General features: G+C 44.3%; 1 protein-coding gene across 1 annotated transcript in view; it reads right to left on the bottom strand.

The window, feature by feature from the left end:
* The window catches only part of carmil2 (capping protein regulator and myosin 1 linker 2), a 109051-nt gene that overhangs the window by 11570 nt on the left and 71964 nt on the right, over window positions 1-25517 (bottom strand). The window contains exons 28-32 of the mRNA XM_062961875.1: window positions 19921-20024; window positions 16549-16954; window positions 14537-14656; window positions 13120-13156; window positions 966-1037 (exon numbers count right to left, since the gene is read on the bottom strand). Of these exons, the coding sequence (XP_062817945.1) occupies window positions 966-1037; window positions 13120-13156; window positions 14537-14656; window positions 16549-16954; window positions 19921-20024 (739 nt within the window). The remainder of the gene's footprint in view (window positions 1-965; window positions 1038-13119; window positions 13157-14536; window positions 14657-16548; window positions 16955-19920; window positions 20025-25517) is intronic.

Raw genomic sequence — 25517 nt, 5'->3', positions numbered from 1 at the left:
TGACAGGCATCCTCAGAGGTCTGTTGGAATCTAGGCAAGTGGGGTTTATATATCTGCGGAATGTCCAGGGTGGGAGAAAGAATTCTTGTCTGTTTGAGGCAAACAAAAAATGGGAATTCCAGACAAGAAACAATCAGGTGGTTCAAAACGTAAAAAGAGATGTGTATATTAGAGCATCTTGCAAAGGCCACAGAAATAGTCAGGCCTCTCTGAGTATAGAGCTATCTTCCTTCTATGTAAAAAGGATAAGCGAATACTATAAAGTTTCAAAACATAAGTTGCACTATGTAATTCAGAGCACCATATACATACAATATTACCTGAGAGTTAACAACAATAATGAAAATAATAAGTACAGCCAACTGTTTATTTATTTCGTGTCAAAAGCATTGACACGAAGATACTACTGTGGATTATAACAGTTGGCTGTTGGCTTGACAGCGAACTGTTATAATCCACAGTAGTATCTTCCAGACTGTAATAGTCTCCACTATTTAAACATCAATTGAATTTGGCAACCAAAATAATATAAACACATTCAACCTTTGCAAAATAATATTGGTTAATATATCTTTTAAGACTTCACAGGTATTGAAAAGCTTGTTCCAAAAAAACCTTGACCAAAAGTTCTTTTGATTCTTTGAGATCCTGTGTTGATGACATCAAATGTATAGCATATCTCTTGAAATTACAGTCTATTGGAAGTAAGTTCAGTTTCTCAAGAGTAAGATCCCAAGTCTGGGGAACAAACTATGCATTGCCGATTTGAGATTGTTTTCTGCATTGGGAGGAATTCCTTTTCCTGGCCCACTAATTTGGGTTTAAGTTCTATTAGGATGTTGCAGTGGCAGAGTTATACACAACTAAAGTGAGATCTGGTTTGGATAGGTGGCACGAATGAGGAGGATAAACAGTATTCAAAGCATCCAAGTGCAGAAATCTTCCCACCTGTCAAACATTCCTACCTGTAGACACCGAGTGCGTGCGGGATTTCAAGGCGCAAGAAGGAGACTCTGCAGAACTATCCACAATGTCCCCTAGAAATCAAACAGTCACGTTTAGACAGCAGCTCAATGAAGGGCAGTTTCACCATGCAAAGGACTTCAGAGTCACACCTAATGCTTAGATCAGGGGTCCCCAAACTTTTTAAACTGGGGGCCAGTTCACGGTCCCTCAGACCATTGGAGGGCCAGACTATAGGTTTTTTTAAAAAAACTATGAACAATTTCCCATGCACACTGCACATATCTTTATTATGAAGTAAAAAAAAAAAACGGGAACAAATACAGCCTCAATGTTAATAATAATCATAATCATGATAAAAAATAATAAAGAGGGTTGGAAGAGACCCCTTGGGCCATTTAGTCCAACCCTCTTCTACCTTTGTGCACTAAAAGCACAAGCAGAACACCCCTGATAGATGGCCACGCAGCCTCAATGTTGTTAATACAGTAGAGTCTCTGTCATGGAACCCAGTTACAGGGCTTTGGTAATTCAGCCCTGTAACTGGGAGTCATAACATAAACAATCCCAGAAGCACCTGGCAGAAGAAGATAGAATATGCCTGGGAACTTGGGGCCGAAAGTATAAACAATTATAATTGGTCTAGTGTGTGAAAATGGTAGTAATGTGATATTTGGGGGTGGGACTTGATGATGATATTTACGTGTGGTGTTACGTAGCATCAAAAGTTATAAAAATAGTTGTATGTAAACATTGGGTCATTCCTGACTTTTCCAAAGTCATGTATTCTTCAATAAAGATTGGATTTGAGAGCAGTTATCTCTGATCTGCGTTCAGACTGATCCTTTGAAGTGAGCAGGACAATTAAGTCAGGAATCCAGTTCTCACCCTCCTGCAAATTTGCAGTGAAGTGATAATGAGCAGGGAAGAAGATCAAAGCCATGACGGAGCAAAGGGGCCTCCGCTGGGAGCTCTGCCGTTGGCAGAAGAGACATTGCAAGCCATAGCTTCCTCTACGGGGTACCCCAAGCCGGACGGCGTGACCCAGAGGATTCCCAGAGGGGGAAGAGGCGTTCCGGCGGCGGCAGAAACCAGTTGGGGATCTGGAGGAAGCATGCCGGAGACCGTGGCCCTGCGGTTATCCATCCTGGAAACTCATTTATCCAGGCTGTCGGATACCGTGGGGAGAATAGTGCCAATATTGGAAGAGAATCTCCAAAAAGAGCACATCCGATATGGCGCCGAGAGAGAGCCAAGCAAAGGAGGCGATTGGAGCCAGAGGGGACAGCGAGCTTCAACGCAGAGTCCCGCGGCGGCAAGGGACGAGGGAGACGAGGAATATTGGCAAGAGCTGGAGTTCCGGGACAGAATGGCGCGCGAAGTGGAGCGCCAGCAAGCTCTGGGAATTCTGAGGCCGCCAACCCCAACAGAGCTCCCAACCCCCCGAATGGGCGTCGGAGTAGAAAGACCACTGGGGCCAGGGATTGGGTCCAGTGGATTAGCTGACGAAGGCGGAGAGGAGCAGGAGATCCAGGAAGAGGAGGAGGATGTGCCGTACGACGGGGAAAGGCGAGATGCGGGGGCTACAGCGAGGCCAGTATGCGGATGGGGGGAAGGGCCGACAGCGGCGGCAGGATTTCGGGAGCCGCGCAGAATGACCGCCGGAGTGGGGCGCGGCGTGATCCAAGGAAACCCGATGCAACCCTTCCCCATGCCTCCCAGACAGCATCAACGGGCCGCTGAATGGATGCCAAGAAGGGAAGATCTCAAGCTAGAATACGGAGGGGAATCAGCCGAACTGAACTTTTTTCTAATTAGCATCAGGGGATACATGGAAGACAATGCACACACATTCCCCTCCGAAGCAAGCAGGGTTCGGGCCATCGGCAACACACTAAAGAGAGGAGCGGCCAGCTGGTATGTGCAACTACATGCCAGACAGGACCCATGCCTGAGGTCAGTGCCCCGCTTCCTCGCCGCACTGGAAAACCGGTTCAGAGACCGGCTAGAGCAATTGAGAGCTCGAGACCAGCTTAGAGGAATAAAGCAGAGGGACAAAACGGTGCCCGAGTACGCAGAGGAATTCCTCCACCTCGCGGAAAGGGTGCCAGAGTGGTCCGAAGTAACCAAAGTGGAAATATTTAAAGAGGGACTACGCCCCGAGGTTTTCAGCTGGGCAGCGCACAGAGATGACCCCGAAACGCTACAGGGATGGATTCAACTAGCGGGGCGCGTTGAATCCACCCTGGCCCAAGTAAAACGCTTCAGGAGCAGCGGCGGCCAGCAAAGGCCGGTGGCGAGAGGTCGAGGAGAAACGAGGAAGCAAGAAAGACCCGGAGGGAGGCCGGGGATTCCCTCCAGAGGAGATGACAACAGACCTAAACCGGGATGCTTTGTATGTGGGAAGACGGGCCATCGAGCAGCAGAATGCTGGGCCCGGAAGGGGGAGCCGCCAAAACCCTCAAAGCCCAAGCCAGCAACCGGGAGGCGTGCGGAGGAGGAGGTGCAAGCCCCAGAATCTCCAGAAAAATTGGTGAGTCGGGACAAACGCATGATAGTAGTGCCAATCTGCCTATCGGGGCTAGAGAATCGGGCCACCTGCAAGGCATTTGTGGATTGTGGTTGTTCCAGGAATATTATAACTCCAGAGTTAGCAGGAGCGTTGAAATGCCAGCAGATGGCGCTTGACTCCCCAATTGCGTTTTCGCAGTTAGACGGATCAGTTGCTACTGGGGAAGTATCTACAAAGGAAATACGGGAGGTCCCATGTAAAATAGGCAAATGGGAAGGAAGAATATCCTTTGTGATAGCCCCTATTGCCACATACCACGTAATCTTAGGGATACCATGGCTCGAACAAGCAAATCCCGAAGTAGATTGGAGAGGAAAGAGCCTAGCATTTAAAGAACAGCAGACGCAATGGGAGATAAGCAAGATTGCAGAAGAGGAGGACGAGGGAGATGAAGAAGGTGAAATAGACCCACAACTATTGCCACCTGAATACAGAGACTTTGTGGATGTGTTCAATCGGAAAGAGGCAAGTAAATTACCTCCTAAAAGGAATATAGAAGTAGAAATTGAAATAACCCCAGGAGCAAACTTACCAAAACCAAAAGTGTATCCCATGTCTGTGCAGGAGAAGGAGGAATTGAGGAAATACATTGATAAAAACCTGGCGCGGGGCTTCATTAAGCCATCCAATTCTCCTCTCGGGGCCCCAGTGTTATTCAGGAGAAAGAAAGACAACTCCCTAAGATTGTGCATTGATTATCGAAATTTAAATGCAATTACTAAGGACAATAAATACCCTATGCCCTTAGTAAAGGATTTAATTACCGTATTGAAAAAAGGGAGCATATTTACTAAACTTGATTTAATTGAAGCATACCATAAATTAAGGATCAAACCGGAGGATACTTGGAAAACTGCATTTTCCTGCGCATTCGGCCATTTTGAATATAAAATTTTACCTTTCGGATTAAAAAATGGAGGCGGGTGCTTTATGCAGCTTATAAATGAAATACTGCACCCATTGTTGTACAGAGGGGTATTCATATTTCTTGATGATATCTTGATTGTGACTGAAGATAAGGAAAAGCACGTGAAATTGGTCCGGGAAGTTTTGCAGAGACTAAGAGAAGCAAAGCTGTACGCAAAACTGTCCAAATGTGAATTTAATAAAACTCAAATTGACTTTCTGGGGTATCGGATATCTCCAGAAGGGTTAGCTATGGATCCAGCTAAAGTATCAGATGTAAAAGAATGGGGAGTGCCTCAAACAAGGAGGCAATTGCAATCATTTCTGGGGTTTGCAAATTTTTATAGATCCTTCATAAAAGGCTTCGCGCAAATAACCGCACCCCTTACTGAACTTTTAAAAACAAAAGGGAAAGGAGAGACAGCAAAAGTAAAAGCTCCTGGCGCCAAACTAAGTTGGACGCCAGAATGCCAAAAGGCATTTGAAACCCTAAAAGAATGCTTCACAGAAGGACCCATTCTAAAACACCCCGATATCAGGAGCCCTTTCATAATCCATTGCGATGCCTCAGACTGTGCGTATGGGGCAGTGCTATTGCAAAAGGATCAAAATGGGAACTTAAAACCCTGTGGATATTTGTCCCGGAAGTTCAGCGAAACTGAAAAATGTTGGCCGATATGGGAAAAAGAGGCACTAGCCATATTAAAAGCCTTAGAATGCTGGCGACACTTTCTCGAAGGAAGCGGAATCCCATTTGAAATTTGGTCTGACCATAAGAACCTCCAGTATTTAAAGTCCCCTCGGAAATTGTCCCCCAAACAGATTAGATGGGCACAATACTTCAGCAGGTTCGATTTCCAATTAAAGTTTTTTCAAGGGAAGCAGAATGTCTTGGCAGATGCTCTTTCACGCATGCCTCAACACGAAGGAATACCCACAGCAAAAGAGGGAACAATATTCTCTGATAAACAATGGGGCTTAGCTGTCAGAACAAGAGCACAAACCCAAAAGGAGAACACTGCTATGGTTGAACTCGACGGAAAAGATAATTGGGGAAACGAGCTGAAACAGTCTTATGAAGGAGACCAGTGGATCGCATCCAATGCAGAACAGGGGGAGCAGAAGGGGGGATTTTGGTTTGTGAACAAGAAACTGTATATCCCAGCAACATTAAGGATCAAGGTTTTGCATCGTTTTCACAATAACCAGAGCGCTGGTCACACAGGAATTACAAAAACAACAAAAGCAATAGCAAAACATTGCTGGTGGCCAGGGATGAGGAAGGACATAAAAAATCATGTTGTTCAATGTGATGATTGTGCCAGAAATAAATCGAGAGGAGGGAAGCCAATGGGATTATTACAAACAGTAGCAGAACCTACCAGACCTTGGGAATGTGTAGCTATGGACTTTGTGGGGGAACTACCGGTTAGCAAAGGACATCGTTATATTTGGACAGTATTGGACCTGTTTTCTAAACAGGCCCACTTTATAGCACTGACGAAACTACCATCAGCCGAGAAACTAGCTGAATTGTACATAAACCACATTTACAAACTGCATGGATGTCCCAGTAGAGTGGTCAGTGACAGAGGAGTACAATTCACAGCAAAATTTTGGGAAAAATTCCTGGAAATGCTAGGGGCAGAAAGGAGTTTAAGTTCTGCTTTTCACCCCATGACAAATGGGGCGGTAGAACGTACTCAGCAGACACTTGGGCAGTTCCTTCGAATGTACTCTAACATGAGACAAAATGACTGGTCTCGGTGGTTGGCTTTTGCAGAACTAGCTTTTAATTCGACTATACATTCAGCAACAAATAAAACCCCCTTTGAAGTAGTTTACGGGTATGAAATACAACCTCTGCCCCAGCTGCCAAGATGGACAGAGAATGAGGGAACAGAGGCAGGGAAATGGAAAGCGCAAATGATGGAATGCTGGAGTCAAGTGACTGCATCTTTAAAAGAAGCACATAAAAAGTATAAAGTATTCGCAGACAGAAAGAGGGTGGAAGGTGATAAATTGGAGAAAGGAGATTTAGTGTGGTTAAGTACCCAAAACATCAAACTGGGGCTACCTTCGAAAAAATTGGGCCCTAAATATATTGGACCATTTAGAATACAGGGTGTTATCAACGAGGTGACTTTCCAGTTGGCGTTGCCAAAAAGTTTAGGGAAAATACACCCTGTATTCCATCGTAGCTTACTGAAAAAATATATGGGTACTTTGGACAAAATGGATACATAGAATTATTGTTTTGTTTCAGATTTGTGATGAAAGAAGAACCGAAGAGGAGGACGAAGAAAAGGAGGGCACCATGTCATGGAACCCAGTTACAGGGCTTTGGTAATTCAGCCCTGTAACTGGGAGTCATAACAAACAATCCCAGAAGCACCTGGCAGAAGAAGATAGAATATGCCTGGGAACTTGGGGCCGAAAGTATAAACAATTATAATTGGTCTAGTGTGTGAAAATGGTAGTAATGTGATATTTGGGGGTGGGACTTGATGATGATATTTACGTGTGGTGTTACGTAGCATCAAAAGTTATAAAAATAGTTGTATGTAAACATTGGGTCATTCCTGACTTTTCCAAAGTCATGTATTCTTCAATAAAGATTGGATTTGAGAGCAGTTATCTCTGATCTGCGTTCAGACTGATCCTTTGAAGTGAGCAGGACAGTCTCACTTATCCAACATAAACGGGCCGGCAGAATGTTGGATAAGCGAATATGTTGGATAATAAGGAGGCATTAAGGAAAAGCCTATTAAACATCAAATTAGGTTATGATTTTACAAATTAAGCACCAAAACATCATGTTAGACAACAAATTTGGCAGAAAAAGTAGTTCAATACGCAGTAATGCTATGTAGTAATTACTGTATTTATGAATTTAGCACCAAAATATCACGATATATTGAAAACATTGACTACAAAAATGCGTTGGATAATCCAGAACGTTGGATAAGCGAGTGTTGGGTAAGTGAGACTCTACTGTAATAATAATAATAATAATAATAATAATAATAATAATAATAATAATAATAATAACACAGTCCTAGACACTTGGGAAGTGTTCGACTTGTGATTTTGTGATATGAAATCCAGCATATATATCTCGTTTGCTGTGTTATAATGTACTTCTATCAATAATAATAATAATAATAATAATAATAATAATAATAATAAAGAGGGTTGGAAGAGATCGCTTGGGCCATTTAGTCCAACTCCCTTCTGCCTTTGTGCACCAAAAGCACCAGCAAAGCACCCCTTAATAATTAATAATTAATTAAATAATAATTAAAATACCATTATAAACAAGCAAAGAGGAGGAGGGAGCCACCACCACGAGGGCCGGATAAATGGCTTCAATGGGCCGCATGTGGCCCCCGGGCCTTAGTTTGGGGACCCCTAGCTTAGATGTTTGTACTATTTCAGAATTCAAAGAGAGATTATAGGACAGATTTCTTCAGACCACATACATTCCTTACACAACGAGAAGCAATGCCTAATTTTTCAAGACAACACCTCGAGAAGATGGAGACCTTGAGTCCCATTCATAAACTGATATGTGAGATATGAGGAAGAAGTCCACTTAAATAGCACATTAAAAGGTCAACAAAATTTAGCAAACAATTAATTTCTGATTATGTGTAGTAGCATTCATGTTTGTAATCTGATGCTTGAAACTAGTTATTATCCTATTATATCACTGAAACCAGAATGTCAACATTAACTTTAACTAGATTTCATCACAGTTTCTAATGTCTACAGAAGAAGAAACAAAAAACCCAGCTGTATTGTTAGCTTTCCCTTAGTAAGAAAAACATGCTAGACTCCATAATAATAATAATAATAATAACTTTATTTTTATACCCCGCCCCATCTCCCCGAAGGGACTCGGGGCGGCTTACATGGGGCCAGGCCCGATAAAACAAACAAAACAGTAACAAAGCAATAAAACAATTATCCCAGTAAAAAACATCAACATCAATAAAAACAATCATTAAAATCAACAAGCAGGATACAGTGTTAAAAACAGGAGACTAATTCGTAGATCCCAGGCGAAATGCAGAGTGATACGAAATGGGAAAAGGAAATTTCACAGTTGGACAATAAAGTGCGGTATAAAATGGCAAGACAACAACAATGGGACTATTATGGAATGGACAGATAGTTCAATCCAGCAACAACTAAACATCGAAGGCCTTTTGAAATAGCCATGGGCTTAAGCTTGAGATTCTGAATGAACGCTTCCCTTCAGGCCCAGTAGATGTAATCTATGCATAGACATTGATAAATAAGAGATGGTGGCCTTCTCCCAGTTCATTTAAATGCTATGTTATGGTTGAGCCTTCGGGCTCCGGTAATAGAAGAAGGGGTCGTAAGACTCCTCGAGAGTCAGACTCCTTCGAGGAGCGTGAAAGAAAGCGGCTCCGGGATTTGTTTGCAGAACCGACAGATGAGGACTCATTTGAGGGTTTTTCTGAGGGTTTGGAGGAAGAGATGGCCAGCTCAGAGGAGGACGACATGGAATGGACTCGTGTGAGGGAGGATTTGGGTGTTGGGGAAACAGGCAATGAAAACATGGGAGGTGATTGGTGGGTTGCAGGATCAGACCCATGGACTGGCTGGAGGGATGGAGCGGGATCCACAGCTGGGGATGCTGTGGGGCGTAGTCAAAGGTGCTTAAGCTCTGATGAGGATGATGATGTTGGGGCGCCTGGAATTGGGATGGCAGCTGACAGCGATGATGAGCTTGAACTGGGATAAAATGGGGTTTGGGATCAATGTCTAATTGCGTTGGGCAAGGTAATCTGGACGGACGCTTGGGCTTTTGTTGGGGAACTTCCTGAAGACGGGTGTGCTTCGTTACTGGATACGTAAGTTTACCAAGGACACTGGGCATCGACGGCGGGAGGAACTGTGCGGGCTTTTTCTCTGTGCAACTTGTGTTTAATCTCGATAGCTTGGACCTCCGTCGTCTTTTTGACGGGCAATACCTACTCACACTGGATTGACGCTGGACTGACTGACTTCGATTCCGGATTATCCCTTCTGCTGGCTATCGGTGAGACCTTTGGATTCCTTGACGACTACGCTTGGCTAAAGACCTCTGGACCGGATTGGGACCCTGCTGACTGCCGTTACCCTGACTACGACCACGCTTTTCGCTCGCTGCAGGAAGGAATAAACAAGCCTGGTTTATCCCCCTGCTGTTTCTGAATAGCAGAGAGGAATCTGCCACCAGCAGGGCCGGCCGGAGATATTTTTTGATGTAAAGCGGGGGCGCTGAAAAGCGCCCCCGCCACCGGCGCCCTGGCCCCGCCCAGCGTGCCCTGGCCCCGCCTCCCACGCTGCGTGGGAGGCGGGGCCAGGGCGAATAGTGAGGGGGCGGGGCCAGAGTTGGCCCCGCCCCCCGTGCCCTGGCCCCGCCTCCCACGCAGCGTGGGAGGCGGGGCCAGGGCACGCTGGGCGGGGGGGGCGGCGTCAGAGCTGGCCCCGCCTCCCACGTTACCCCCGCTCGCCCGTCTGGCCTTGTGTAGCAGGCCAGACTCAGCGGAGGTTTCTCCAGGCCGCGATTGCGGCCTGGAGGAACCTCCGCTGAGTCTGGCCTGCTACAAAAGGCCAGACGGGCGAGCGGGGGTAACGTGGGAGGCGGGGCCAGCTCTGACGCCGCTCCCCCCCCCCCCCCGCCCAGCGTGCCTTGGCCCTGCCTCCCACGCAACGTGGGAGGCGGGGCCAGGGCACGCTGGGCGGGGGGGGCGGCGTCAGAGCTGGCCCCGCCTCCCACGTTACCCCCGCTCGCCCGTCTGGCCTTGTGTAGCAGGCCAGTAACGTGGGAGGCGGGGCCAGCTCTGACGCCGCTCCCCCCCCCCCGCCCAGCGTGCCTTTGCCCTGCCTCCCACGCAACGTGGGAGGCGGGGCCAGGGCACGCTGGGCGGGGGGGCGGCGTCAGAGCTGGCCCCGCCTCCCACGTTACCCCCGCTCGCCCGTCTGGCCTTGTGTAGCAGGCCAGACGGGCGAGCGGGGGTAACGTGGGAGGCGGGGCCAGCTCTGACGCCGCTCCCCCCCCCCCGCCCAGCGTGCCTTGGCCCTGCCCCACGCAACGTGGGAGGCGGGGCCAGGGCACGCTGGGCGGGGGGGGCGGCGTCAGAGCTGGCCCCGCCTCCCACGTTACCCCCGCTCGCCCGTCTGGCCTTTTCTAGCAGGCCAGACGGGCCAGGGCGCACTGGGCGGGAGGCGGGGCACCGTCAGGGCGGTGCCCCGCCTCCCGCCCAGCCTGACGGCGCCCCCCCGGGCCTGCGCCCGAGGCGGCGGCGTCAGCTGCCGCATGAGTGGGGCCGGCCCTGGCCACCAGTCTGTTGTTTACATTCTCACTCCTGCTGATTCTCTTTTGTTTGCATTGTTTGCCAGGCTGAAGTAAGCACTTTTGATTTAATCCGGATTATACTTCTGTTTAACCCGGTTTATCCATTTGAACTATTTAAGCTCAAACTGAGCTGTTTTTTGTTACTTATCACACTGATGTCAAGTGTTTGCCCTGTTCTTGGTTTCCTACGGGCATTTTTTAGTTCTGTAACCTCAATAAACTGAGTTTTGTTTTACTTGCTGGCGTTCTGTCTCTGACATGCTACCTGTTGGCTCCTACATTCTCGGGAGCCTCTTTTCTTGTTTCAAAATTACTCACTTCCACATTTCCAGATATCTGCGACAATTTGTGTGTGTGTGTGTGTCAGAAGCGACTTGAGAAACTGCAAGTTGCTTCTGGAGTGAGAGAATTGGCCGCCTGCAAGGACGTTCCACAGGGGATACCCTGAAGTTTTGTAATATTTTAATATTTTATGCATATAATATTAATAATATTATTTTGTAATACCATATAATACTAATAATACAATGTAATAATGTTAATTATATACTATATATTACATGTAATATCAATAATTGTTCCGTCCCCCAGAGGTTTGGTTTGCATTTTTTATAGTTATAGAAAATAGCACCTGTTTGCATTTGCTCCAGGGTTGCTGCAGATTCTGCAGCAGTCTGATAGTTAGGATATTAGCAGAGTTTATAGCCAGTTTGCAAAGCCTTGCTGCTATAGGCTTGAAATGTATAATTTTGTTCTGGAGACCGCCCCTTTTCCTGGGGATAGAAGGCTCCATTTTGAGAAGCCTATTCTGCCTTCTAGACTGAAGGAGAAACATCATAGATGTGCTTGTGTGGCCAAGCCAGGCCAACTCTGAAAAGGCCATTGTAAGTACAAACAAATGACCTGCCTTTAAAACCAGTGCCAAGCATAGATAGGGGAAAGACCTGTTCTTTCTAATAGCTTTGGCACTGGGGCAGAGAACATTTTTGATTTCTTTGCCACTGGAGGAAGCTCTACCAACTTCACCTCAAAAACTAGCTTTGAGCTTAGATCTTTTGAAAGCAGCTCAGAGCTAGGGTGAAGAGGATCTCTGGACCTCTTTGCTTTTGGTGGAAGTTAACCTAGCAACCTAAAGGGGAAAAGCAAGCAAGGAACATCTGCAAGGTTTTATAAGTGGACTGTTTTTATTTGCAACTTTAATTACAAGTGCCAAGTCTGCCAAGGACTTTGTGAAAATAAAATTTTGTTAGATTGTTCTACTTGGAAGTGCCTTTGGTTACTGGGATTTCCAGAGCTTCTAAATGTATGTAAATTTAATTTGTAAGATACTCTGAGTCCCTTTCGGGATGAGAAGGGCGGGATATAAATGTAGTAAATAAATAAATAAATAATGTTTTGATGTTTTACCATCCTTGTGGGAGGCTTCTCTCATGTCCCCGCATGGAGCTGGAGCTGATAAAGGGAGCTCATCCGCGCTCTCCCCAGGTGGGATTTGAACCTGGCAGCTTGCAGATCAGCAGTCACAAGGCTTTAACCCACTACTCCACCGGGGGCTCCAGCAATGGCCAAATCTATACTGCCATATAATTCAGTTTCTTAATCCATATTATCTGATTTGAACTGGATTATATGGCAGTGTAGACTATATAATCCAGGTCAAATAAAATAATCTGGATTATATGACAGTGTAGAGCCAGCCTATGAGCCATATGTGTTTTTCAGAAGCTTGAGATAAAACCAAGGACAGTTTCCAAGCAGGAATTTTTATATGAGACAGTTTGAGAGGTCAGTATGTAGTGTTTGCAATGGATTATGGGATAAGGCTCTCAGTTTTAGTTTGGAACCTAAGTATTTTTGCTTGTCTTGATACAGACATCAATCTGAAGGCACCATAGATTTCTTGCAATGTAAGAAACTGCTTAAACGCTGTAATAGAGCATAGGAGTTGTCAATGTACTTTTTTCTGCAAAAAAGTTTTTTTTTTTGCTTCCGAGTGCACTTTAGGCGCTATCCACGTTTTGATGTTCCCAATCTCCGCTCTGAGTCAAACACACTATTTTACTACAAAATGCTTTGAAAGGTCCATTATGGGATGTGGAGTGCATTTCCACCATATCTTACAGATGTGGTGGAAATTCTGGAATTTTGGCCAGAAGAAGTTTTGCTTAAACCGACAAAATGTGTAAAAATGCTCCCAATCCCCACAGAAGTGTTTGGGAGCAAAAACAAAATGCCCTGAGATAGTGATTAATGCTAAGAGAAATAACAGGAAGGAGAAGAAATAGGATCAGCAGCTATTACTCACCATCAGAACCAGCCTTCTTGATCTCTCCGTCTTTGCTCTGCAAACAAATGCAAGGAAAGGGGCTCAAGCAATAATATTTTCTGTAAAACACTCTTAAGTGGGCTATATGAAGAAGTTAGGAAAAAGGAAATCTCTTGACCAGGCATGAAATGAAGGGGATCTAGTAGTAAACCAAGAATTTGGATAGGGACCTGTGGACATATGAATAGAGGCAGACTACTGATAAGCCTTTTCTGGGGATTTCTGCACTCTCTTGGACAATGCTTCAACTTTACAGTTCAATCTCAAAGCTAAAATAAACCAAGAAAACTTGGATTGTACATCTACATCAACAAAGGCTCAAGCCTAATGCTGGTATTTCAACACTTTACACAATACACCCATTTTAACTGCATGGTCTCATACATATTTATGGGGCTGATGCAAAAGTAAATATGTGTGTGTGTGTGTGTGTGTGTGTGTATATATGTGTGTGTATATATATATATATATATATATATATGAGAGTCTCACTTATCCAAGCCTCGCTTATCCAAGCTTCTGGATTATCCAAGCCATTTTTGTAGTTAATGTTTTCAATATATAGTGATATTTTGGTGCTAAATTAATAAATACAGTAATTACAACATAACATTACTGCGTATTGAACTCCTTTTTCTGTCAAATTTGTTGTATAACATGATGTTTTGGCGCTTAATTTGTAAAACCATAACCTAATTTGATGTTTAATAGGCTTTTCCTTAATCCCTCCTTATTATCCAAGATATTCACTTATCCAAGCTTCTGCCGGCCCGTTTAGCTTGGATAAGTGAGACTCTACTGTATATATATAAATGTTCTGACCATTTCTGCCTTAAAGTAAACAGTGAAACTAAACTCCCCAAACCCACAAAACTTGGCCACAAAAGACATGGTCATCCCCGCTGTGTTTAGACAACAACAACAAAAACAAGAAAAATAAAGTCCTAATTAGAGGGAGAGGAATAATTATTTTTTTCCCCATTGCTGCCAGTTAGAAGGCTAAGCTCCGCCCACTTTGCCTCCTAGCAACCCACTCAGCCATTTAATGGCGCCCAGGGCTGCTTCAATCATTCCTCTTCCACACTGCCTATAAAATACAGACTATCTGATTTGAACTGGATTATATGGTAGTGTAGACTCAAGGCCCTTCCACACAGCTATATTACCCATTTATAATCTTATATTATCTGCTTTGAACTGGATTATCTGGATTGAGGGTGCTACTCCAGCTACTCCAGAAAACAGCCAGGCTTTGAGGTTTCAAAGCTATTCACTGCTATTCCACCTGGCCAACAAATGATTCCCATAAGCCACAGCAATGCGTGGCCGGGCAAAGCTAGTTACTATATACTTTCTCAATTTAAGGCAATTATGGGCAACAATGACAGTTGCTCACCTGCTTCTTTTTGCCTTCAGAGGATAACACTTTGGTGACACCGATCCGATGCAGCATGACCTGGACACGCTGCTCAAAGGAGTTGGGCAGCTCACCATCACTTCTTTCAAGAGGTCTCTTCTGTAGAGCAAAGCACATGACAAATCTGGGTACACCTTGAAAGGATGTTAGGCTGCAATGCCATTTGCTCAGTCGTTCATCACTGGGGCTGCCTCGCTGAGTTGCAACAAATCTAGGGAGTTTTGTTTGCAGATGTTTTCTGAAATCAGCTATTTAGAACATAGCCAGGATAGGTAGACACTAAGCAAGTTTGCAGAATACCTTCCTTTACATACTGCCACTTTCTTGGCCAGCTCAACAATTAAGCAAACAGTGTACCAGGCCATTCCATCAGTACCATTGCAGCTCAAATATTATCAATATTTAATATAAAGACCCATGATGAACTTAAAAAAGAATTTCCAATATAACATGGTTTCAATATTATCAGATAAAACAATGCTATAAGGAGGATACAGAAAAGGGATTTTCACAAAACCAAGGTCCTTGGGAAATTATAATGCAAAAAGGGGAAAAAAATATTGGGATATTATACCAGATGTTATTACAATGTTCAACTGAGGAAGAACAAATTAAACACTGTCCGGTAAAGTGGGCCCAAGATATTGGGCACAGCATATACACAAACCAGTGGGAGGAAATATGGAATAAAAAAATAAAATACACCATGGCCACTGAAATTCAAGAAAACTGGTATAAGATGTTTTTTAGATGGTACCTCACCCATGCCAAATTAGCAAATTTTAACAAACACAATACGAACAAATGCTGGAAACGTAACAAGGAAGTGGGAACTTTCATACATCAATGGTGGAAATGTAAGAAAATCAAAGAATACTGGAAAAATGTCCACAAGGCGTCACAATCAATACTAGGAATCAAGTTTCCTCTGTCACCAGAGACATATTTATTAGGCATATCAAATGTAAAAACAAAAACAAACAAGAATCAAGACAAATTACTATTTTTTATGGGAACCGCGGCAAGACTAGCCGTAGCTAGAATATGGAAGCAAAGGATGATTGGATTTTAAAACTGTTTGATTTAAAACAAATGGACACTTTAACTCAAAGACTAAGAGAAGTCAAAGAAAAAACAGATTGGCTGGGCTTCAGAAACTTCATTCAGAAAGAAGGATATAATTTAACAATAGACTTATCTGATATGTAAAATACATCAAAATAACAAGACTGTTAATACCAGAGATGAAAATAGACTATAAGATTTTAAAACCCTCAAGAGATCACTGGAAAGTCATTCAAAAAATCTTTCTTTTTTTCCTTTTTTTATTATTATCCGTATTTTTTATTATTTTTCACTTACTCTTTTTTAAGTGTATTGTTTATTTTTCTCTTTTCTCCCTGTTTTTTTTCTCTTGGTTTTCTTGGTCTCTGTTCACTACTTTCAATATTTGTATTTAATCCAATATAGGTGACACAGAGATGACGGCTATTTCTACCTTTTTGTTGGACCTCAAAAGGCAGGTGAAGAAAGATGTGCAGTGGTTTTATATTACTGTTGCCATGCAGGATGTTTTGCCTTACTTTAGACACAAACATAACTAGATGCTTGTATCCATCAAAAGGCATCTCTTAATGAGAGTGAGTCTAGAAGCAGAATCAACACAATCCACAACCAGTTTAAGTCTAACTATACTGAATAGGGATTTATTCGATATTCATCACTGAAGGCAGGCCCGCCAGTCACCTATATATAGGATTCACAATCTTCCACCTTACGACAAGCTAAGTGTTCATATTCCTGATTTGGAGACATAGGGCACGGTCCAAATGTGAATAATGCAGCAACCCTGCTCAAGTCAAGCACTATCAAGGTCTGCTGAATGCCAGATGGAAGAGATTGGGAACCCCACGTGCAACACACTGAGTTTTATGAACAAAGGAAAACAGAATACAAATGACAAATTGTGGATGCAGGAAGTAGAAACTTACCTTTTCATGTCTCACACCAAGTCCTTCTTCACCCTCCCCTGACAGAAGTATCAAGGACTGGGACTTCCCTTCCCGAGAATATTTTGGCCTAGCCCGGCGAGCACTATCGGGCGTCTGACTTTGTTCCAAGTAGCCCCTGCTTTCCACAGCCATCCCTTCTTCTTCAGATTTGCTGAGTGCTTTCATTGACTCACTGGTTTTGCTGGGGGTCCTTAAAATGTCACTGAGCATCAGTTTCCGGTACCTTGAGGTCAAGGGGCTGCCCTCAGGCTCTTTCTCTGCCCTGGCACCCCGGCTTGACTTTGACTTCTTGAAGGCAAAGAAGTGTCCTATTTTCTTTTTAAAGGTCCGAGAGCCAGAAGGGGTTGGCATAACTGTTGCTGGCAAAGTTTCCAGTGAAATAGGACTAGAATAAAGAAAGAAGGACATAATTACTGGCTGGCCTGGCTAGACAGCAGTACATGTGAAAAAGATCTTGGAGTCCTTGTGGACAACAAGTTAAACATGAGCCAGCAATGTGATGTGGCTGCTAAGAAAGCCAACGGGATTCTGGCCTGCATCAATAGGGGTATAGCGTCTAGATCCAGGGAAGTCATGCTCCCCTCTATTCTGCCTTGGTCAGACCACACCTGGAATCACACTGTGTCCAATTTTGGGCACCACAGTTGAAGGGAGATGTTGACAAGCTGGAAAGCGTCCAGAGGAGGGCGACTAAAATGATCAAGGGTCTGGAGAACAAACCCTATGAGGAGCGGCTTAAAGAGCTGGGCATGTTTAGCCTGCAGAAGAGAAGGCTAAGAGGAGACATGATAGCCATGTACAAATATGTGAGGGGAAGTCATAGGGAAGAGGGAGCAAGCTTGTTTTCTGCTGCCCTGCAGACTAGGACACGGAACAATGGCTTCAAACTACAGGAAAGGAGATTCCACCTGAACATCAGGAAGAACTTCCTCACTGTGAGAAAGGCTGTTCAGCAGTGGAACTCTCTCCCCCGGACAGTGGTGGAGGCTCCTTCTTTGGAGGCTTTTAAGCAGAGGCTGGATGGCCATCTGTTGGGGGTGCTTTGAATGCTTCTTAGGAATGAATTTCCTGCTTCTTGGCAGGGGGTTGGACTGGATGGCCCATGAGGTCTCTTCCAACTCTACTATTCTATGATTCTATGATAAGTTTGCTTGGGACCAGGCTTTAGCACAGCTGGCTAATCACCAGCAGCAATAAGATCTTTACCAACCAAAAGGCTGGAAGTTTGAGCTTGGGTTGGAGTGAGCACCCAACCTTCAGCCCAACTGTTGTGACTCAGCAGCAGCAGAGCCAGACTGAAGATGAGGAAGGGGATGCTGGGTTTCAGATGCAGGAGCCAGATGATGGGATGCAGGATGAATTTCAGGATGATGGCATGGGGATGGGAATTATACAGGCTGGTTCAGAAGAGCAAGAAACACCGCTTGTGGGTGAACTCTTGAACCAGCCTGTTATAGATAATAACCAGGGAGACATTCCCATGGAAACTAATGAGCTGGATTCATCTCAGGCCCCTGTTCAGGTGCAAGATAATGATGTAGTTGGCCTTGAGGAAGCGCCATTGCTATCTAGAGCACATCGTTTGCAATGGAAAGGAATGCCTCAGCCTCGCCGTAGCCTGAGATTAGCTGGAAAGCGGGAGGCCTCTGAAGGAAAGAGAAATGCATTTTGGGTTGCTTTTAAAACTGTGTGTTGAGAGACATATCTTTGTCAAAGCAAATTCTCGCTTCATCAGAGTGGATGTCTATGTCTTCCTGCCTTGGAAATTCTCCTGTTCCTGGATCTTTGAAACCTGTGGACCTTTGTTCTTTTGGGAAATGGACTCTTGTTTTGCCTATAGACTATTGGATTTACTGACTCTTTTTACAACTACTTTGGGAACTTTATTTCTGCCTGCTTTGATATATATTTGCTTTCGCTCAATAAAATTACAAAAGACTATCTTCTGTGTGTGATTTGGTGTCAACAGCAAGATGAACTAATCTGAGGTGCGACACCAACCTACTGTCCACCTAAACAGCCATGAGCTGTGAGTAGAGAAATTAGATACTGTTTAAGTGGGGAGGTATTTTACGGCACCATAAAAAGGAAGCTGGTGATCAAAGAACAGAAGGAAAACTCTGTGATCGAGGGCTCGTCGTCATAGAGGATGCATCCCCATATGGCCAGAATCGAGCACAACCTCCAGGACGCCGAAGCTGGAAACTGCATTGAATGTTTGCCGTGTATATGTTCTGTGATTTGCCCTGAGTCCCCTTCGGGGTGAGAAGGGCAGAGTATAAATGCTGCAAATAAATTGTAGGGTGGACATCCTTGTCACAAACGTTGTCAGTGAAGTACATGAAGGAAGAATCACGTGGGTCGCCAGCAAGATTGACGTCTGGCAGAGAACTTGACAAGGGCCCGGGAGATACCAGTTGTGAATACTTGATACCAGCATGATACTTGAAAATGACATGATCTTAACTACCAATATGGTGATCAAAAAAAGTGTCAAAAAGGGGCTTAGTGTTGCACCTCAGGCTAGCTTCACCTTGCCAAAGACACCAGACTGCACACCAGATGTAGTCTTTTGTAGTTTATTAAGGAATAGGGAAAAAGATGGTTCATAAAAGGCAAAAGTTCAGTTCCAATAAATAGTTACAAAAGCAAGGCTGTAAGAATAAATCCATGGAAACATTAGGCATGAAACAAGGTTCTTGAAACGAAGCCAAAGTCCAAGAAACAAGGAAACATCCAAGCTATAAGATAATACAGGAAAGCAGACTTGGTTCTTGATTCAAGCAAAGAAATTGCTTTGACTGAGATTTTCCTCTCAGCAGACTGTTTTAATAGCATAACATGAAGGCATTTCTTTGCCCTTTGACCTCCCTTTTATTTGCTATTCTGAGACTTCTGCACAACCCCTGAAATTCCAGACAACTAGCCTGATTTAGAGAAGCGGCCTCATCGCTTTTGCTTTCAAGGCCACAGGGCTCATTAGTGTTATCAAACTGAGACTGGGAACTACTCTCCTTTTCTGCTTCTTGCACCTGAAAACCATCAACATTAACAACATTATTTCTTCCCGTGGGAAAGTCTCCCTGCTCCTCATCTCCCACAGCAGGAACACTCTGCACCTGAATCCAATAATTCCCATCAGAATCATCTTGAAACTCATCCAAATGTGCATTTGGTCAAATGTTAATTCAACTTCAATAACAGTCAGGCTTAGAAGACATTTTCCCTTATTCTTGGCTGATTCCTTGACTGAGATCTCCATATTCTGAGAAAAGCTGACAAGATACTTCCTCAGTACATTATTATTATTTATCGGAAGCTCCCAGATTGAGATACAAAGGCTTTACTTACACTAGGGGTTCATGAATCACCTTCTTTGTGAAGAACTCATCTAACCCTTCATCCAGCCGAGCAATACTTCTGTCTTCGTCATTTTCACGCAAAGGTGGCTGCACCTAGAATCAAGTCAAAGAAACAAGTAGATTTTAAAAAACTGAAGCATTATATTAGGCAAATGTTCCCCTGTGTAGGCTCTCACTGCGTAGACTCAGAAGTAAGGAATAAGATCTAATGATTTTGTGATCATTCAAGCCTTGGAAGAGAACTTTCCTTTAGTGTTGGCATCTAAGGAACTGAAACCTTAGAGCAGTGATTCCCAAAGTGGGCACTACCACCCCCTGGTGGGCGCTGCAGTGATCCAGGGGGGCAGTGATGGCACCTATTAGGACACGGGGGCGGGGCCAGGGGAGGGGAGGGGCCTCCTTCCAAGAGCCCAAGACAGGGCTGAGCCTCTATACCTCTCCTGAGAGACCTTTTAGGACTAAAGGGCGGGGCTAGGGGTGGGGGCGGGGCCTCTTCCCAAGGGCGCGAGACAGGGCTGAGCCTCTGTATACCTCCCCTGAGGTGCTTGTTAGAACACTTGGGCGGGGTATAGAGGTTCAGCCCCGTCAGGCACTTGGGAATAGGCCCCGCCCCCTCCTCTAGCCCCGCCCCCTGTGTCCTGGCAGGCGCTGCAGGACAGGGATAGAAGCTCAGCCCTGCCTCAGAGCTCGTAACTCTGCCCATCCCAGTCCTGGCCGCCCATTTGTGGCCCTGCCCACCTCCCCCTCCCCCTCCCAGCCCTGCATCTTGGACTGGGGAGAGGCTCAGCCCCGCCCTCTTGAACAGGAGCCACGCCCACCCCTCTAAGCCACGCCCCCTTTTCAGCCGGCGCTGAGTAATATTTTTTCTGGAAAGGGGGTGGTAGGCCAAATAGTTTGGGAACGACTGCCTTAGAGAAACCATGGTCGGGGGGCCGGGCTGTGGCGCAGGCTGGTGAGCAGCCAGCTGCAATAAATCACTCTGACCAAGAGGTCATGAGTTCGAGGCCAGCCCGTGGCGGGGTGAGCACCCGACAATTAAAAATAAAAAAATAGCCCCTGCTCATTGCTGACCTAGTAACCCAAAGATACTTGCATCTATCAAGTAGGAAATTAAGGTACCACTTATAAAGTGGGGAGGCTAATTTAACTAATTTGCAACTTCATAAAAAAGTCATCCAGCTGCTGTTGGAATGAGGAAGTGCCATCAGAGTGGATGATGAAGCAGCTGCTCCCCCAGTAGCCGGAATCGAACATCCCCTCAGGAGAAGGTTAAATTGCCTCTGCGTCTGTCTCTGTCTTTGTTCTATGTGTATGGCATTGAATCTTTGCCTTATATGTATACAATGTGATCCGCCCTGAGTCCCCTTCGGGGTGAGAAGGGCGGAATATAAATAATATAAATAAATAAATAAATAAATAAATAATGGTCATGCAAATACATCTTAGTACTGTACTATAGTTGAGGACCCAAAGGTCATGTTGAAGTAAAAAGCAATTATTCTTAAAGATGCTGCTACATTCCCTCCCTTCCTATGTTTTAGCTCCTCCACAAAACAAAGCGTCCCGGTATCTAATGTACAGCATACCTTGTATCTAACATTAGGAATTAGAATATTTCATAGATATCTAGACATCCTGCAACCACAGCAACTTGATCAGAAGACCAAAATTTGGAAAATCTATTTGATAGCAGTGCCCAACTTTACCTTCTATTTTTTGTTACTAATTTTTAGTGATACAAATTTAAAACAATACAAAACAGAAATAATAGGAACGCCTGAAATAGCACTGTTGTCATTTATGGATAATATTCAAATATCAAAAGAGTTAAAGGAACTAATCGCCAACTTGGTAACAGCAGCAAGATTGTTAATAGCCAAAAAATGGAAAGGAAGGGAGGAGTGCCAATTGGAAGAATGGTATAAGGAGATTTGGGATATTGCAATAAATGATAAATTGACATGTAATATTAAAATTAAAAGAGGGTCATTAAAAAATGATGATTTTGGGAATATATGGGAAAATTTATAGAGTTTGTATACGTAGAAGGAAAGGGGGAAAACCTGTAAAAGAAACAATGGAATTTTGGAAATAAATATTGTAATTGGCTGGTCTGGGGTGAATGGATAGCACTAGGTGAAGGGTAACAAAAGGTAAATAATATGAGTATCTAATATAGTTAGAGAGTGAAAATACCATAGGAGCTATGATATACATACAGTAGAGTCTCACTTATCCAACACTCACTTATCCAACGTTCTGGATTATCCAATGCATTTTTGTAGTCAATGTTTTCAATATATCGTGATATTTTGGGGCTAAATTCGTAACTACAGTAATTACAACATAACATTACTGCGTATTGAACTACTTTTTCTGTCAAATTTGTTGTATAACATGATGTTTTGGTGCTTAATTTGTAAAATCATAACCTTTTCCTTGATCCCTCTTTATTATCCAACATACTCGCTTATCCAACGTTCTGCTGGCCTGTTTATGTTGGATAAGTGAGACTCTACTGTAACTCTGTATTCCAAATTTGCTAAAGAATGTATAAGTTTTAAGTACTGAATATGAAAAATTCAAAATTTTTCAATAATTTAAATAAAAAACTGAAAAATAAAAACAATAACACAACTATAAAAAAGTGAATGTACACATAATAAAGTTATACTCTGTAGAAAATCTCTAGGTCCTCCATCACAACTCAATGGTGGAAGTTGATCAGAGTTACACTGGAGGACCTAGAAATTCATAGAGGCAGCATTTTAATTATCAGTCTGCAAAATTTAAACCTGCAAATGTGTATATAACTAACTATCCCTCAGGGACTATGTACATGGGCTCAAATCTAGAAATCAGTCAAGCCAAAGTCACAAATAAATTAATGTGACAGGTTAGTCACAGTGTATTTATGTCTTCAGTGACTATTCGTGGTGATTAACCGTGGTCCATACCTGGATCAAGTCACATTAATATCCAACTGAAATCAGGAAGACACACATTAGTTGCACTTAACATGTTCAGTTCATTTAAATAGGCCTTTAAGTGTTACATTATCTGGGCCAGAGATATAACCAAAAACTACATAACAAAAAAAGATTTAAAACAGCTATCGTGAAATGCTCTCAAGTGTACATGGGCTGACAGAAAGATTACAAAATATTCAAGATTAAATCAATATAATTTGAGTAATTTTGTGCACAGTTGATACTCTAAACGAATTCAAGTCCCCAGGGCCAGATCGGCTACATCCAAGAGTACTGAAGGAACTAGCGGAAGTTATTTCAGAACCACTGGCAATTATCTTCGAGAGTTCTTGGAGAACGGGAGAAGTCCCAGCAGATTGGAGGAGGGCGAATGTGGTCCCTATCTTCAAGAAGGGAAAAAAGAACGACCCAAACAATTACCGTCCGGTCAGCCTCACATCAATACCAGGCAAAATTCTGGAAAAGATCATTAAGGAAGTGGTCTGCGAACACTTAGAAACAAATGCGGTCATTGCTAATAGTCAACACGGATTTACCAAAAACAAGTCATGCCAGACTAATCTGATCACTTTTTTCGATAGAGTTACGAGTTGGGTCGATACAGGGAATGCTGTGGATGTAGCATACCTGGATTTCAGTAAGGCCTTCGACAAAGTCCCCCACGACCTTCTGGCAAATAAACTAGTAAAATGTGGGCTAGACAAAACTACGGTTAGGTGGATCTGTAATTGGCTAAGCGAACGAACCCAAAGGGTGCTCACCAATGTGTCTTCTTCATCATGGAAAGAAGTGACAAGTGGAGTGCCGCAGGGCTCCGTCCTGGGCCCGGTTCACTTCAACATCTTTATTAACGACTTAGACGAAGGGTTAGAAGGCACGATCATCAAGTTTGCAGACGACACAAAACTGGGAGGGATAGCTAACACTCCAGAAGACAGGAGCAGAATTCAAAACGATCTTAACAGACTAGAGAGATGGGCCGAAACTAACAAAATGGAGTTCAACAGGGACAAATGCAAGATACTTCACTTTGGCAGAAAAAAATGGAAATCAAAGATACAGAATGGGGGACGCCTGGCTTGACAGCAGTGTGTGCAAAAAAGACCTTGGAGTCCTCGTGGACAACAAGTTAAACATGAGCCAACAATGTGATGCGGCTGCTAAAAAAGCCAATGGGATTCTGGCCTGCATCAATAGGGGAATAATAATAATAATAATAATAACTTTATTTTTATACCCCGCCTCTATCTCCCCGAAGGGGACTCAGGGCGGCTTACATGGGGCCAAGCCCGAATAAAAACAGTAGCAGTATAAAACACAGCAATAGACAACAACTTGCACAATAAAAAAATAAAAAAATAAAAATAAAACATTAGCCAATAAAAAACAAGAACTAATAAAAACATGGATTAAAACTGAGAGATTGTAAAAGTAGACTGGGTAAAGTGCACCATATAAATATTGTAGACACAAGGTGACTGATAAAGTGCTGCAAATTCTGGAAGCGCAAATTGGGATGGGAATAGACCCTGTGTCTATATCGAGTTGACAAAGGTAAAAGGTGCAAACCGGTACAAGAATGGTCACAGATTCAGATTGCTTCTGGATGAGCAATCTTTATCTAAAGGCTTGAGTAAAGAGCCAGGTTTTCAAGCTCTTTCTGAATGCTACCAGGGTGGGGGCTTGCCTGATTTCCCTGGGGAGCGAGTTCCAGAGCCGGGGGGCCACCACGGAGAAGGCCCTCTCTCTCGTCCCCACCAACCGTGCTTGTGACGGAGGTGGGAGCGAGAGGAGGGCCTCCCCTGACGAACGAAGAGATCATGCAGGTTCGTAGGGGGAGAGGCGATCCCTAAGGTAGGAGGGTCCCAAACCGTTCAGGGCTTTGTAGGTGATCACGTGCACCTTGAATTGGGTCCGGAAGGTGAACGGCAGCCAGTGGAGCTCCTTAAGCAGGAGGGTTGACCGCTCCCTATAATTTGCTCCAGTTAGAAGCAAGGCTGCCGAACGTTGAACTAGTTGGAGTTTCCGGGCCGTCTTCAAGGGCAGCCCCACGTAGAGTGCATTGCAATAGTCCAGTCTAGAGGCAACTAAGGCATGGACCACCGTGGCCAGATCAGACTTCACGAGGTAAGGTCGCAGTTGGCGCACAAGTTTTAATTGTGCAAAGGCCCTCCCGGCCACGGCCGACACCTGAGCATCAAGTGTCAGTGCTGAGTCCAGGAGGACCCCCAAACTGCGGACCTGTGCCTTCAGGGGGAGTGCGACCCCGTCAAGCACAGGTAGCCACCCAATACCCCGATCGGACATACGACTGACCTGGAGGACCTCTGTCTTGTCGGGATTAAGCTTCAGCTTATTCGCCCTCATCCAGCCCATCACAGCTGCCAAGCACTGGTTCAGTATCTGGGGGGCTTCCTTGGAGTTCGGTGGAAAGGAGTAGTAGAGTTGAGTGTCATCTGCGTAGAGATGGCACCGAACTCCAAAACTCCGGATGACCTCTCCCAGCGGTTTCATGTAGATGTTAAAAAGCATGGGGGACAGAATGGAACCTTGCGGGACCCCACAGGTCAAAGGCCAGGGGTCTGAGCAGGTGTCC

This window comes from Anolis carolinensis, unplaced genomic scaffold (genome assembly GCF_035594765.1).
Source record: "Anolis carolinensis isolate JA03-04 unplaced genomic scaffold, rAnoCar3.1.pri scaffold_9, whole genome shotgun sequence".
Taxonomy (NCBI): domain Eukaryota; kingdom Metazoa; phylum Chordata; class Lepidosauria; order Squamata; family Dactyloidae; genus Anolis; species Anolis carolinensis.
Note: the sequence above shows the minus strand (reverse complement) of the source record. Positions and strands in the feature narration are given on the sequence as shown.